Source organism: Salvelinus fontinalis, chromosome 4 (assembly GCF_029448725.1).
Source record: "Salvelinus fontinalis isolate EN_2023a chromosome 4, ASM2944872v1, whole genome shotgun sequence".
Lineage (NCBI taxonomy): Eukaryota > Metazoa > Chordata > Actinopteri > Salmoniformes > Salmonidae > Salvelinus > Salvelinus fontinalis.
In genome coordinates this window covers 33,065,506-33,082,325 of record NC_074668.1, presented here as the reverse complement: position 1 = coordinate 33,082,325, position 16,820 = coordinate 33,065,506, and the positions used below count along the sequence as shown (strand labels likewise).

At 41.8% G+C, this 16,820-nt stretch overlaps 1 protein-coding gene across 4 annotated transcripts in view; it reads left to right on the top strand.

Moving 5' to 3' along the window:
- Positions 1-448: 448 nt before the first annotated feature.
- The window catches only part of LOC129853574 (inositol polyphosphate-5-phosphatase A-like), a 42,184-nt gene continuing 25,812 nt past the window's right edge, over positions 449-16,820 (top strand). For all 4 annotated transcript variants that reach the window (XM_055919750.1, XM_055919748.1, XM_055919749.1 and 1 more), the window contains exons 1-6: positions 449-943; positions 8,002-8,043; positions 8,390-8,490; positions 8,788-8,875; positions 15,851-15,914; positions 16,548-16,651. In XM_055919750.1, coding sequence (XP_055775725.1) covers positions 884-943; positions 8,002-8,043; positions 8,390-8,490; positions 8,788-8,875; positions 15,851-15,914; positions 16,548-16,651 — 459 coding nt within the window. In that variant the 5' untranslated portion in view covers positions 449-883. The remainder of the gene's footprint in view (positions 944-8,001; positions 8,044-8,389; positions 8,491-8,787; positions 8,876-15,850; positions 15,915-16,547; positions 16,652-16,820) is intronic.

The following is a 16,820-nucleotide window of genomic DNA, read 5'->3' as shown; positions in this document are numbered from 1 at the left end:
TCTTTTATCTTGTGGTCTTTGAACATTTGGCGTAGAGCAAAATGTTGCCAGCCCACTGACAATAACAGATTGAACATGATACACAATCTCTATAAATGAATAGGCTATGTGTTTTTTTTTTATGTTTAATGTAGTTTGTTTATTATTTGTGAAGTAGCCTAATATCTGGTATTTGACAGGCTAACAGCTTTCAGGCCCAACCATTCATAATCATTCCCCCCAGTCTCAGACTAGTCACAGACGTGGGATATAATTAGAAGGTATAACCTCTAGTTGGCTACACTAGCCATAGCTTGTATATAAATGCTACTTGCCTATATATTTCGGTGTTTGGATGTTTTGAGGTCTGGGTTAGGCGTCTGTGGTTTTTCATAGTAAAAGGTAGGCTTATTTGTAAAATATAAATAGCGGTATAAAAAAAACTGAGCGCCGTGGGCGGAGCTCCGAAGTTCATGACACAACATTGACAACAAGATCTGGTCGCGCGGGGCAGGACGAACTGTTCTGGGGCAAGCAGCACATGCACTGTTCCAGGTTTAAATCGGTTAAGAACCTAGTCCAGTTACCATGAAGAGATATACAAATCCTTTCCTGCCTGCTCTGACATTTCTTAGCAGACTTTGGAGATAACTCCTTCCCAAGGATATAGAAGCAAGACGGCGAACGACACCAGCCATCAACAAAAAGCGGGCAAGAGAAGAGCAGAAATAAATGATCAGGATTAATTAATTATACGACCGACTTCTTAAGGGCAGGTTATAGCGACCTATACAATACACCACCATAATCAGTAAACTGTTTGTAGCTAACACACGTACAACATTTGACTATCGCGTGTACAAGAGTTCTTCCTGCAGACTATTTCTGGAATTCGATCGTAATCATGGAAACGTACACTGACGTTCTACTTGTCACCGCAAATGTTGGGTCATTATTCGACAATGTAAGTATCAACACCATTTCACCTAACGATAACCTGTTTTAAGTCACTTTGAATGTTGAATCAAAATGTCCAAGTGAAACAGCGAGATTCCTATGTAAGCAGTTACTACACCTGCCAGAGAACACCAGAACCGTTACAAGACCAAATTCTACTACCTGTAACATTGTAGTTAACTACATTCGAATAGAGACCAGTTCAACTCCCACAGGCTGGCATCGGGCACGCGATCCAATATTTAATTTGATTATTATAGGCCCTATAATATATATATATATATATATTTTACATTAAGCTACTTCTTTAGACTATTACATTTAATCATGACAACCATGATTTCTGTAGCCTAAATGCTTTCTTCTCAAACTTTGAAGTCAATTGTTTAATGTCATTGTGGCTTCTGACGACACATTGTTTTCACTTCGATGGGCCTATACAACTGAAAGTCCTCTGTCTATAGTTATACTCACCCCGTATTTATCGTGAGCTGTTGCGGCATGATTCTTGAGGCGCGTGCGTGTTCTCACATCATATTGACAGATTCGCGGAGAGAATCTACCTATCAAGCAACAACGGGTCCCAGTTCAAATCAAACAGGAAATTGATGGCGTGCAACAACGACACGTTTGAAGTTATTGCCGCGAAAGTGCAGTGCGCAACTTTTTATTATTCACTGAGCTCCCGCTCGGCTACTGCAGAAACAAGTGATTTGATATAATTTGTAGCCTAGGCAACATTGTTGGCAATTAGATGTGTATGCCTATATTGTTTCAATACTGTAGGCCTAACACCTGTTATTAGTAACTACGGGTTAACAACATATATCAATACAATGCTGGTACCACAGTAGGCCTTACTCTATAAGTATTTTACACATGATGACTGAAATAGGCAATGATCATGGTCAGCATGGAATTGTCCATATTTGGGTGTAATTTTAAATAGGCTAGTTTTGCTGCACAATAACAACTCACATTATGCACAGTAGCCTAAAGCAGGGTTTCCCAAACTCGGTCCTGGGGCTGGCCCGCTTGTTTACATGGTCGGACAGCATTCTTGTGTAGATTAAATTACAGCAGAGCCAGCACAAGATATGGCTTGGAAAATGTACCTCAATCCATGGGATCAGAAATGCGTTGTACTCAGAACTGTCCCATTATTCCAATTGAAGATTAAACAACTGGTAGTTTTTCCAGAAAACTGGCCTTTTGGTCCTCATGCTAGGTATCAGAAGCCACAGCAGGCATTTTGGAATGTGTTTGTCATCCCTGGATTGAGATACGTTTTCCGAGCTACATCTCACGCCGGCTCCATGGTGTGTTAATCTACACAGGAATGCTTGTTGGATCTGCTGGCTACCTAAAGCAATTACTTCATGGCCCTAGACAACATTGTGCATTTACTTATTTCCTTTCATTCCGAGGAAGTCCCTGTCAATGGCTGTGAGGCTGAAACGTTTGCACAAAATACAAGTCAGCTTGTTTTCTTTGAACTAATTGTCATTTTCCATTAAATCTGGTAAAATATTTGAAGAGGCAAGTATTGTGAGTTGAGATCATGGAGACAGTTGCCTTGATATAGTAATTTGTATATGTGGTAATAACAGGACGGAATCAATAACATATGAGTAGACCTACTTTAAGTGGTTGTGATGTGATGAGAAATGCAAACACCAGTGCATTAGTTTTGTGTTGTGGTCTCTGGGAAATCGGGGCTTGGCTGTCATTTTGACTGAGGGGGAGGGGGGTTACACTAATGGAAATTTGGCTCAGGACCATGTTTCCGGTTGCCCTATCTGGCCCAGTTGAAAACAAGTCAGATCCCATTGTGGGTTCAAGAGATCTGTAAACAGATGATTATCTTCCCAGGGGTTTCTTCATGCTTTTCTTCTTATATGGCCGCCTAATACGTTTAAACAAACCCTTCCAAACATGGAGAAAAGGTTATGCCTCACATTTTAGGGCCTTTAGTCTCACCAGAGACTAGTAATCTTGTAGGCATATTTACACAAGAAAGATGGAAATCCAGGTTTTCTGTTATAGGGCTATACTTCTAGATAAAATCAAATCAAATTGTATTAGTCAGATGTTATTGTGGGTGTAGCGAAATGCTTGTGCTTCTAGTTCTGACAGTGCAGCAATATCTAACAAGTAATATCTAACAACTTCACAACATGTACCCAATACACACAAATCTAAGTAAGGAATTGAATATATAAATATATAGACCAGCAATGTCAGAGCGACATAGACCAATATACAGTAGAATAGTATAGAATGCATTATATACAGTTTAAGTCTGAAGTTTACATACACTTAGGTTGGAGTCATTAAAACTCGTTTTTCAACTACTCCACAAATTTCTGGTTAACAAACTATAGTTTTGGCAAGTCGGTTACGACATCTACTTTGTGCATGACACAAGTCATTTTTCCAACAATTGTTTACAGACAGATTATTTCACCTATAATTCACTGTATCACAATTCCAGTGGGTCAGAAGTTTACATACTCCAAGTTGGCTGTGCCTTTAAACAACTTGGAAAACTCCAGAAATGTCATGGCTTTTGAAGCTTCAGATAGGCTAACTGACACCATTTGAGTCAATTGGAGGTGTACCTGTGGATGTATTTCAAGGCCTACCTTCAAACTCAGTGCCTCTTTGCTTGACATCATGGGAAAATCAAAAGAAATCAGCCAAGACCTCAGAAAAGAAATTGTAGGCCTCCACAAGTCTGGTTCATCCTTGGGAGCAATTTCCAAATGCCTGAATGTACCACATTCATCTGTACAAACAATAGTACAAAAGGATAAACACCATGAGACCACGCAGCCGCCATACCGCTCAGGAAGGAGACGCATTGTGTCTCCTAGAGATGAACGTGCTTTGGTGCGAAAAGTGCAAATCAATCCCAGAACAACAGCAAAGGACCTTGTGAAGATGCTGGAGGAAACGGGTACAAACGTATCTATATCCACAGTAAAACGAGTCCAATATCGACATAACCTGAAAGGCCGCTCAGCAAGGAAGAAGCCACTGCTCCAAAACCGCCATAAAAAAGCCAGACTACGGTTTGCAACTGTACGTGAGGACAAAGATCGTACTTTTTGGGGAAATGTCCTCTGGTCTGATGAAACAAAAATAGACCTGTTTGGCCATAATGACCATTGTTATGTTTGGAGGAAAAAGGGGGAGGCTTGCATGCCGAAGAACACCATCCCAACTGTGAAGCACGGGGGTGGCAGCATCATGTTATGGGGGTGCTTGGCTGAAGGAAGGACTGGTGCACTTCACAAAATAGATGGCATCATGAGGCAGGAAAATGATGTGGATATATTGAAGCAACATCTCAAGACGTCAGTCAGGAAGTTAAAGCTTGGTCGCAAATGGGTCTTCCAAATGGACAATGACCCCAAGCATACTTCCAAAGTTGAGGCAAAATGGCTTGATGGGGCCTACAAACCTGACTCAGTTACATCAGCGCTGTCAGGAGGTAGGGGCCAAAATTCACCCAACTTATTGTGGGAATCTTGTGGAAGGCTACCCAAAACGTTTGACCCAAGTTAAACAATTTAAAGGCAATGCTACCAAATGCTAATTGAGTGTAAGTAAACTTCTGACCCACTGGGAATGTGATGAAATAAATAAATGCTGAAATATATCATTCTCTCTACTATTATTCTGACATTTGACATTCTTAAAATAAAGTGGTGATCCTAACTGACCTAAGACAGGGAATTTCTACTTGGATTAAATATCAGGAATTGTGAAAAACAGAGTTTAAATGTATTTTGCTAAGGTGTATGTAAACTTCCGACTTCAACTGTACATATGTGATGAGTAATGCAAGATATGTAAACATTATTAAAGTGACTAGTGTTCCATTTATTAAAGTGGCCCATGATTTCAAGTCTGTGCATATAGGCTGTAGCCTCTGTGCCAGTGATGGCTATTTAACAGTCTGATGGCCTTGAGATAGAAGCTGTTTTTCAGTCTCTCTGTCCCAGCTTTGATGCACCTTTACTGACCTCGCCTTCTGGATGATAGCGGGGTGAACAGGCAGTGGCTCGAGTGGTTGTTGTCCCTGATGATCTTTTTGGCCTTCCTGTGACATTGGGTGTTGTAGGAGTCCTGGAAGGCAGGTAGTTTGCCCCCGGTGATGCGTTGTGCCGACCGCACCACCTTCTGGAGAGCCCTGCGGTAGTGGGCAGTGCAGATGCGTACCATGCGGTGATACAGCCCAACAGAATGCTCTCAATTGTGTATCTGTAAAAGTTTGTGAGGGTTTTAGATGACAAGACAAATTTTTTCAGCCTCCTGAGGTTGAGAAGGCGCTGTTGCACCTTCTTCACCACACTGTCTGTGTGGATGGACCATTTCAGTTTGTCAGTGATGTGTACGCCAAGGAACTTAAAACTTTCCACCTACTCCACTGCTGTCTTGTCGATGTGGATGGGGGGTGCTCCCTCTGCTATTTACTGAAGTCCACAATCTTCTCCTTTGTTTTGTTGATGTTGAGTGAGCGGTTATTTTTCTGGCACCACACTCCCAGAGCCCTCACCTCCTCCCTGTAGGATATCTCGTCGTTGTTGGTAATCAAGCCTACTACTGTTGTGTCGTCTGCAAACTTGATGATTGAGTTGGAGGTGTCCTTGGCCACGCAGTCATGGGTGAACAGGGAGTACAGGAGGGGTCTGAGTACGCACCCTTGTGTGGCCCCAGTGTTGAGGATCAGCGAAATGGAGGTGTTGTTTCCTACCTTTACCACCTGGGGGATGGCCCGTCAGAAAGTCCAGAACCCAATTGCACAGGGCGGGGTTCAGACCCAGGGCCTCCAGCTAAATGATGAGCTTGGAGGGTACTATGGTGTTGGATGCTGACGTCACAAAAAGGTCACCAGGACATTAAATTAAAGGAACTTTACTTGTCAAGGAGAGAACAGTGCAAATCACCTCTAGGTTTAGAATTGTTAGGCATACTTTTCTTTAGAGGTTATGATGGAACAGAGAGTGATGGTGCTACAGGACATGTACAGTGCATTCGGAAAGTACTCAGACCCCTTGACTTGTAACATAGCAAAATGTGGAAAAAGTCAAGGGGTCTGAATACTTTCCGAATGCACTGTATGAAATGTTTCAGTCTCAGTTCCAGACTTCTTCTATTAAACATGCCCACATTACCTCTGGCAACAAACATCACCTGTGGTGCAGTATAAAGTTAAGGTCAAAACTGTTCCAGACTTTGGTTTTTCCATTTATTTTTTGAGGTTGGACTTTGACACGTACTGTAGATGCCACCGACTGTTGTCACCTCTTTAGTATGTATGTGTTATACCTGTGCCATGTCGTTAGTGGGAAGGTGTTTCACCTGTGCTGGACCAGGTGCTATTTAAGAGTGGCTGGCCGGTGCTCCAGTTGTCTTGAGAGATGTGGAGGGTCAACACCTTTAGTTGGCGCTCCCTATTTGAGTTCTAGAAAAACATTAATTTTGCAGAAATGTTCCACATTTTTGGTTTGCTTCCTGTCTTTAAGTTTGGTATGGTTTCATCTTTTTGTCTGCCTCTTCTTGGGCAAATTTAATGGGCGCTCATGGTGGGTGTCTTTTAGGTTCCAGTTGTTGTGGCTAGTCAACTTTCAGTGGACACCACCATGAGTGTCTTTCAGAACCCTGCTTAAAATCCCTGCTCTTTTGTTTTGGTTGTTGTTCAGTTACTTTTTGTTAGTTCACACTTTATGTTTGAGCGACATTTTTGGTTTTCTTGCTTGGGAACAAAACAATAGCAATGGAAATAATATAATTACCATTAATAGTCATCAATGTTAGATCGACATATTTATCTTGGTGTTCTCTACCTTTTAAAGAGCATTGTGTAAATTAATTTGGGTTGCCATGGTGCTTGGATCAGCATAAGGAAACAGCAGGTTGCCAAGTTTCACTTTCTTTGGCAAACACTTTCTCTTACTTGGAAAGCACTTCAGATGGACTTACAAGGGTAGGCTGGAGTTACCCAAAGCAACTTTCACGCAACTTTGACTGCTTGCACCCTGAGAAACTGTAAGGAATGGACACAAGGCACTGTAATGAAATGTTTCAGAAACTAAGCCCTTCAATAAAAACCTTTGCAAATAAAATGGCTTCTCAGCATCTGTTTTAGGCCTAATCATGTTTTTTTTATGGATAAGATTCATTGGGAAAAGACAGTACAGGACACATGCAGTTGGGTTTCTTCAGTCAGACACCTGTATTATGGATGAGCTGCTCTCCCGTCAGGTCATGGTGCCTGGGCAGCTGGGCATGGTGGGCAGCAGCAGTCATTTGGCCATGCAAATGCACTATGCAAAGCCACTGCTGTGCTGCTACAGCTCTGGCAGATTGGCCTGCATCCGGCTGGCCCTGGAGAATACAGCACAGTCTGTATTCTGGCCTGGCACTGGGGGAAACACAAACACACACTGTACTCTGGATACTTAGTAGCTCACAGAGGTTCCTGGAAATATTTTGTTGAAGAACAGACATTAAACAAAATGGAAGGATACATGTTAATTCAATCTCACATTGTTACACTGTATACATCAACAGGCATTCTTGCTAATAATGTTACAGATTAGAGTCTGATTCTTTATGCCACTTATGTAATAAACATATTACAACCATTCCAGAGGGACATTTGTTTTTTAATTGCATAGGTTATATATATATATATTTAACATATAATTGTACCTGTTGGTGTGTGGCTGTTTATCTGCATAAATCTTACTGTATGTCCCAACAAAACATTTGACAAGACTGTCGTGTTGTGCTTATCCGCCTGCCTACCTCATGCAAGTTTTATATCTTCCCCTGTCAAGTGCTAATATATAATTAAACATGTCATTTGGTCAGTGTATAGGAAAGGTGCCTGGCTGGGTTGATTGGTAAACCTGGGTTGACAAGATAGCACCCTAGGATCTCATTTAAACCATTCTGTTTATGCCCATTGTTTTCAATATCTCAACTGTTCGGTTATTATTTTTGGTAGAATCCATGTGTGAATTTAAATGTTGTTGTTTTTTCAACCCACAGGTGGGTGAGATTGAGAGTGACTGGCTTCGAGAATTATTTGGGGTGAGTTTGGGATCCCTCTCAGGTGTCCACTATTGATTCTCACATTTTTACTGTTGACATGCAAACACCTTAAGCCATCCTCTCATGTTGAGACTGAACCACGAGCCCTCCTGGATGGTGGACTTGTAAATCGATTAGATACTGTCTCCATTCCCAAAGAGGTGAAGAAGACACTTTCCACTATTTAGCCAACACATTATGCATAGTCAAATTCCAAAGTTGTATGTCATCTTAAAAAATAACATTTACTTACCAGAATTCAGTAGGATGCCCCACATTTGACCACCATTATGGCACATGATTGTGGTAGTTTAATGGCTTGCCTGGTGTCTATGTCTTGTCACAGACTGTCCAGAGTCACAAACCACGCTTCATCGCCCTGCACTTCCAGGAGGTTGGAGGCAAGGACTACATGGTCAATATGGGCCATGCGGAGAACTTCTTCTGGTAAGACATCACTGTGCCAAACTCTCTATGGGACACTTTCAAAAGTATCCACAAATGCTGCCCAGACTCCTTACAGTTTTATGACCAACAGATACAGTATAACTTCATGATTCATCTGGCAGGTAATGTGGTAGAAGGGTTTTTAACTGTGGTCTGAATAATGTTATCATAACCTCAGGACATCAACTGCCATTATCTATATAAGAGAGTGTCCAAACACAAGTGTACAGTGTTAGAGACAGTTACTTCAGTGTATCAGACTTTGAGTTGTTCAGTTTATCCTCTTCTGGTCTTTAGGAACATTGAGTCCAGTGAGGAGATGAGGGACTTTGACAGGGTCTGCATCTATGTGGACAACCACTTTAAGAACGTGGACAGCTTCACGGTGAGTACTACAGGACTGCACTGATCAACTGACAGAAGTTGAATTGAAAGACTTTATAACCACCATGTCTGGTTCCTCTAGCTCAGTTAATAACATCGATATAGTGGAGCTTGATGTACAGGAGGCTTAGGTAAAGCAATAACATGTTGTGAAAGCCCTTACGAGGGTTACCATTTGTGTCTTTGCCTTTAGAAGACCTAGTATCTCCTACTGCAGGGATTACCAAACTTTTTTGCATAGGCTACCCCATTTGTGATAGCAAATTCATCAGGGACCTCCTCATAATATCAGAACACAATTCCTACTTTAGAGTGCGATTAAAAATATAATTTCTTGCAGTTTTACTATGACTTCCGCAGTGCATGGTTGGACTAATCAAGTCTCGGGCCTTAGGAAATATTACATCTCCCGCACTTGGCATCAGAGAGAACATTTATTAGTGTATTAATATTTTGAGATCTGGCCGTGGACCCTGCAGTACCTCCGCAGACACCACTTTTTTTAGACAGCAATTCATCTCTGTGACCACAAGGTGGGGCCCTGCTCCACACTAGAGCTCCAATGAGGACCAGGGCTTCTCATCAATGCTATGTTGGGTATTTTTAGACTGAGAAACATGGATTCTTTGGTAAATATAGCATAATAGAACATTACAAATACATGGTACTGTACATACACATGATACATTTACATGTTCTGCTTTCCAATGCAAAATGCTATGTTCAGGAGGACATCCATTCTGTACAAGTTATGGTCTAATGCTTTTTGGTTTTATTGAAATAATATGACATTTAAGTATACCCAATACAATGTGTTTAACATGACCATCGGGTGAGGATTTAAATGATTGTTTCATCACAAAGACAGGGTAGCAAACAATTTGGCCTGAAAAAGTGCATGTATCCATGTTGTGACACGCTTTCCTCAAGAGTACAGTACAAAGGAGGACCAAACTCCTACAACATGAATGAAGTGCATGGTGGACCCTAACCCACTGGACAGCTCAGATTTATCATTGACTTAGGAGATCATAGTATATTTAACCGTTGGAACTAGGGTGATATTAGTTTGACCTCAGTGTGAATGTCACAAGGCAAGACTTTAGGTTACGTGCTGAGTTTGTTTCACCTGTGAAAGGACACTGTTCTATCCTCCCATATAGTTAATTACAACATGACAATGTGTGGGGGGGTATCTCAAAGAGAGTATAATGTACAGTACACTCTGAAAGTTATAAAGTGTGAGTACGGACAGAGGTGATGTGTTTAAAGGCTGGTTTATACACTTGCTCTTGGCTCTCCGCTAGTCTTATATCCTCATCTATCCTCTGGCCCCCCAACTCTCTCTTTATGTGACTACAATATGTACGGCTGTGTGTCTGTGCAGCGCTAAACTATCATTCTAGAGTTGTCAGGAGGCTGTCTGGGTCCTGGACAGTGTCTCAATCTCCACACTTGTCCAGACCAGCTCCATCTTCAGCCTCCCCTCTAATGGCCTCTGGACCTGGAATAAAGACTGTTTCCAGTGTTGCTTGTTCTGAGCCACCTTGGTTCTAAATGAGCCATGTCATATCAGAGCCTGGTTTATAAATGGGCTGGTCAACACAACACACAGGCCTAGTTGTTGCTTAAATCCAATCTTGGGAGGGTCCATCCCCATCATGTGCAGAGTGGCACAGGATTAAACCCATCCAAGCTAGACCCCAACACTGGAGCCATGACAGTGGGGTCAATGGATCTGTCTACACTCTGAGGTGTGTGAAGTGGAGGGGAAAGTCAATGTCCAGGTGTGGGGAGACAGGCCAAAGTCAATAAATGTAACTCTAGATTAAAACTATTGATCCCAGCCCATTTGTAAACAATAAATAAGGGCTGAGGGGAGTGGCGGACATCTGGGACTATGTTTCCCCTGTGCTTGGTTGTCTGTGCCCCCCCCCCCCCCCCCACCTGCCCTAAGAGAGCTGCAGCCCCCAATGCCACATTCTCATTTCGCCTGTGCCACCAGCATTGATTTTCAATTTGTTTCCCCTCGGCTGTGGATCAGCAGCTCCCTGGCCAGAAGAGGAGGGGGGTCTCTATGTTCAGAGGGGCTGTGAGGAGGGGGGCAGGCATGCATGCATTCCCTGTATAAATGGTGTTTTGATAAAAAATCACTTGTAAGTCAATCGTTTTTTATTCAACTGTGCACAAACCTGATTGATGAAGATGGGTCCTTGGCAGAGTATGTGGAGGTGAACCTTTCTGTGTGTGTTTTAAAAAACAAAAGGCACAGCAGACTTCCACGGTCATAAAATTGTTTTACAGTTTTAAGGATATCCCCCCAAAATGTAATTGCTATTGATAACGTCACTATATAGACATTAGACAATGTTTATTAGTTGGTAAACACTCAAACCAGCCTACCATGTTTTCTTTCAAACTAATGCATTCGATTTGATTTAATAACTGCTATAACTCAGGTTAGCGATTCAGCTGAAGTCAGCCGATGTTAGATTTAACTTGCAAAACCGTCACTTTAGTCCGAACCTCCTCTTCCTCCTCTAACCCCCGTCCCCTCCTTCCCCAACTTGGACAGGTCCGTCCCTAATCGCTGGTCACCCTGACTGGTTGTAATAGGGACAGCTCCGTCCCATTAAATGAGGATCGCTCTGGCAGTGAAGATGAATGGTCTCTTCAGGGAGCGATCTCTCATGCCGGGGGGGGAATAGAGCGGCCCATCACGCCTAGGGTTGCACGTTTTGGGGAATATTCAGAGGTGGAAACTTTCTGTGGGAATATATGGGATATATATGCAAATTCATATTAATACCATTTAAATATAGATGTTTTTTTGCATTGGATATATTTACCATATCATATGGAGACAGAAACATAAACCTTTTACCTTATCATAAGTAGACATAATTGCAAATTATTAAATCCTTCCAATAGAAATAAAACAAAACAATTTAGTTACGAATTGGACTTTAATTTAATTAGTTGACTATTCACATAGGAGGATTTCACTGAACTACAAAAAAAGTGAATATTGAATGATCTCCAATGATCCATCGCATCTCCCAAAAATGTTTTTAAAATATATCTGTAAAAGGATCGTCTAGAAACTAAAGCTTTGGTTGCCTTCCTCTCAGGCTTCCATGTCTTCTCCCTGGACCTCCTCAATGTCCACCTCTTGAACATCAGACTCAGGCCTCATCTTCACTGTCACTTTCCAACTTTTTTGAGGAAGGCTCGTTGTCAGGCTCAAAAAGCCTCAAGTTTGCCCAGATGGCCACCAATTTTTCAACCCTTGTATTGGTCAGCCTGTTGCGTGCTTTGTTCTGTGTGTTCCCCATCAAGGACCAGTTGCGCTCTGTGTCGGCTGATGTTGGTTGGATTTATAGGATGATGGAGGCAACAGAGGAAAGAGTCTTAGATCCACAAAGTCCCTTCCACCAGGTGGCTGATGAGATATGTTGGCACGACTGCCATATTGCATCTCCATCCCAAAGCCCATGCTTGGAAGTGTACTTTGCCAGACTGCCAAGAACCTTGCCCTCATCCAGGCCAAGGTGGCGAGACACGGTAGTGATGACACCATAGGCCTTGTTGATCTCTGCACCAGACGGAATGCTCTTGCTAGCATACTTTGGGTCCAACATGTACGCTGCGGCGTGTATGGGCTTCAGGCAGAAGTCTTCACGCTTTTTGATGTTTCAGAACTGCAGTTCTCTGCTTGGAGTAACAGTGAAGTGGGCAGGGCAGTATGGATTTCTTCTCTTACATCTGCAAGCAGAGTCTGAACATCAGACAGGATGGCATTGTCTCCCTCAATCCGTGCAATGTGTACTGCTATAGGTTTCAGGAGTTTTAGGTTGCTTACCACCCTCTCCCAAAATACATCATCCAGGAGGATCCTCTTGATGAGGCTGTTCATATCGGCAGACTGTGATATGGCCACTTCTTGGAGATACTCCTTCCCCTCCAGGAGACTGTCAAACATGATGACAACACCACCCCAACGGGTGTTGCTGGGCAGCTTCAATGTGGTGCTCTTATTCTTCTCACTTTGCTTGGTGAGGCAGATTGCTGCTATAACTTGATGACCCTTTGCATACCTAACCATTTCCTTGGCTCTCTTGTAGAGTGTATCCATTGTTTTCAGTGCTATGATGTCCTCGAGGAGCAGATTCAATACATTCAAGGGAAACGAGGCACAGGTGCAAATAATAACTGGAAACAAGGGAAAACAAAAGGGTCAAAAAAGCACAATGGGGGCATCTAGTGGCCAAAACCGGAACAATCCTGGCCAAATCCTGACAGCAGCATTGTCTGTCACCAGTGCAAATACTTTCTGTGGTTCAAGGTCATTGATGACTGCCTTCAGCTCATCTGCAATGTAGAGACCGGTGTGTCTGTTGTCCCTTGTGTCTGTGCTCTTGTAGAATACTGGTTGAGGGGTGCAGATGATTTAGTTAATTATTCCTTGCCCACGAACAATCGACCACCAATCAGAGATGATTGCAATCTCTATGGTTTGCTTGACCTTCACTTGAACTTTGTTGAACTCTGCATCCAGCAAATTAGTAGATAAAGCATGTCTGGTTGGAAGGGGTGTATGCTGGGCAAAGAACATTCAGAAATCTCTTCCAATACACATTTCCTGTGAGCATCAGAGGTGAACCAGTTGCATACACAGCTCGAGCAAGACATTCATCAGCATTTCTCTGACTACCTTCCTCCATTGAGTAAAAAAACCTTCTGATTCTAGGAGGACCATGAGCTGTTGCTATCGATAAGGTGTCTGATTCATCATTTTCACCTCGAATACAAGTAGAGGGACTTTTGTCAGAGGTTGCTTGTTGTGAGAGCTGAGGGAACTTTATGCACTTGGCCAGATAATTCTGCATCTTTGTTGCATTCTTCACATATGATTTGGCACAGTATTTGCAAATGTACACAGCTTTTCCTTCTACATTAGCTGCAGTGAAATGTCTCCACACATCAGATAGTGCCGTGGCATTTTCCTGTAAAGATTAGGGGGGAAAATTGTTAAAAAAAACTCCAAGTACAATTCCATGTACAGCTATATAGTTAAGCAGCTAGATTAAACAACTCCTTTGTAATATAAGTGTTTTAAAATGAAACATGTATGGCAACAGTTAAACTAACACTCCTCAGTTAGCAGGCTCAAGCAAGCTAAAATACACATGGTAGCAAAAACTAACTAGCAGAAATTGTTAACAAATTAGAAATGATTTAAACACACTTTGCTGTAGGCTACTATTTACTAGTTGACAAATAATCATGTATGTCATAAAAAATATTCACCCCACCCAATATTGTAATCAAAACTTAACAGAAAGCATGTAGTCCTTGGCTCAGACAGTGTAGTAGTGTGCAAGATCTTGAGAATCATCTGCACATGTGATGGAAGAATGCACTGTGCATGCAGAGGGTTGCAATTCCATTGAATTGGGGATAGTTTAACCAAAATATGCCACAAGACCTAGAATTGCCTTATGTGTATCCCACAAAATGTTTTACTGTTATAAGCTAACTTTTTTGTTGAATTTAAGCAAAATTCCCCAAATTCCAGGGCTTAACTTCCCATGGAAAATTTCTGTGAAAAATTCTGGAAATTGATCGGAAAGTTTCCGACCCTTTGCAACCCTAATCACGCCCGAGACCCTCTGGGTGCCGCCAAATTTTTTCTTCGGCCCGCAGCCGGCACGGCAGCCCTACTGTTTAATACATTTTCAATTGTTTTAATTTTCTGTCTTTATTGATCTCAGAAGGCATGATTAATCAGAGCAGGCAGTTAGTACATTAAAAATGGTCACATCGGGATGATTGGGTGCTAAAGTGTGTGTGTGTGGTGTGTGCACATTTGATTGTGTACTGTGTACATGTTATTGCAGTAAAGCTATGTGTTTCTGTGGATAAGAGTGAGTTGAGCATAATATAATTGCTTGAAAGAGGAAGGATTGAGAGACTGGGTGGCTGTGTGTGAAAGGAGACTAGAACTACTGAAGATGATAATGATGTAAATATTATGGAATCAGATCATGTTGCATGATACTCCTTGATGAATCAGAAATTAAGTTGTTTCTTTAAGTCATTATGACCGAAGGTTTCCAGTGAAGCCTACGTGTGCTATATCGGACCAGTGTGCCCTAGCATGACGCGTGAGCTTGTTGAAGTTAATCAAGCTGTTTCGCAAGAAATGATGATGTTGATATTTTAAACTGAAACAAACTTTGAGGGAGGTCTATGCAAGGTACAGTTGAAGTTGGAAGTTTACATACACTTAGGTTGGAGTCATTAAAAATCATTTTTCAACCATTCCACAAATGTCTTGTTACAAACTATAGTTTTGGCAAGTCGGTTAGGACATCTACTTTGTGTATGACACAAGTCATTTTTCCAACAATTGTTTACAGACAGATTATTTCACTTATAATTCACTATATCACAATTCCAGTGGGTCAGAAGTTGACATACACCAAGTTGACTGTGCCTTTAAACAGCTTGGAAAATTCCAGAAAATAATGTCATGGCTTTAGAAGCTTCTGATAGGCTAACTGACATCATTTGAGTCAATTGGAGTTGTACCTGTGGATGTATTTCAAGGCCTACCTTCAAACTCAGTGCCTCTTTGCTTGACATCATGGGAAAATCAAAAGAAATCAGCCAAGAAAAATTGTAGATCTCCACAAGTCTGGTTCATCCTTGGGAGCAATTTCCAAATACCACGTTCATCTGTACAAACAATAGTACAAAAGGAGAAACACCATGAGGTCATGCAGCCGCCATACCGCTCAGGAAGGAGACACGTTGTGTCTCCTAGAGATGACTTCAACTGTATTTCTGGAAGAATGCAATATTGGAACATGAGAGAGCTTGATAATGTCTCTAAACTTTATCATCACTGCAGCAAACTGACATTCTCAGCAATTGTTTAAAGGAGCTTGTATTGTATTCCTTGTCCTTACAGGCCCTGGGAAGCATGTACTTCATCCACAAGTCATTGAAAAACATCTACCAATATGATTTTAATGGTAAGAACATTACAATCATATCTATATCACGCCATTATTGACTTTGACTAATAATAATAAGATTAAGGACATTTTGTTATCGCTTTATGATTTATCACTTCCATTCAGGCCCTGCACGTGGCGATAATTTCAGAACATCTGTATCAGTCCTGGTGTGCAAACTTGGCCCTTTGTAATGTATCATTATTATAATATAATTAGAGTTTGTCACAAAACAGTTTAGGAGGTAAGAGCAATTTGGTATGTCAGTCTGGAGATTCCCATCTGTGTATTTTGATAATAAGTCAGAACATCTTTTGAACACTGCAGTGTGATGGCCACCTCTTCTGGCTAAACATATCAGGGAATCTGAATTGCAAGTGAGATGTGTTATTTTCTTGCTGCATAGTCCAGTCACGTTAGGCATGACAAATATCTTCAGAAAAGGCTTATGGAAAAGCCATAAAAATCCCAGGCCTGCCATGTTCTGTGTCGCCAGTCAGATTGGTGCACAGCGACCAAACACTGCCTAATGGCCTTATTATAGATCCTCTGGTCACGTATGCTGCTGTCATCAGCTTAACATCACTTTATTGATTGGTGTTTGCATGTTGTCTCACTCTTTTACCCTTCCCACCTCTCTCCCCCTCACAGTTAAGGATTTTAAAGCAGTGTCTGGACAAAACAAGAATGTGGGCTCCCTGGACGGGGTAACCACAATGGAGAAAGAAAAATTCCCAAAGAATTTCTGGCCCGATGTGAGTGTGTGTGTAGGGTGGGGGGGTAAAGTTCAGGGTGACCCAGGAGGTGTTGGAACAAATATGTGTGTGGGGGCTAAAGGGGGAGTCTATCTGACAGGGATATGAGACAAATTGTATGGAATAATCAATAATTACCAGCATGGCCCTCCAATTAGTTAGCTAAATG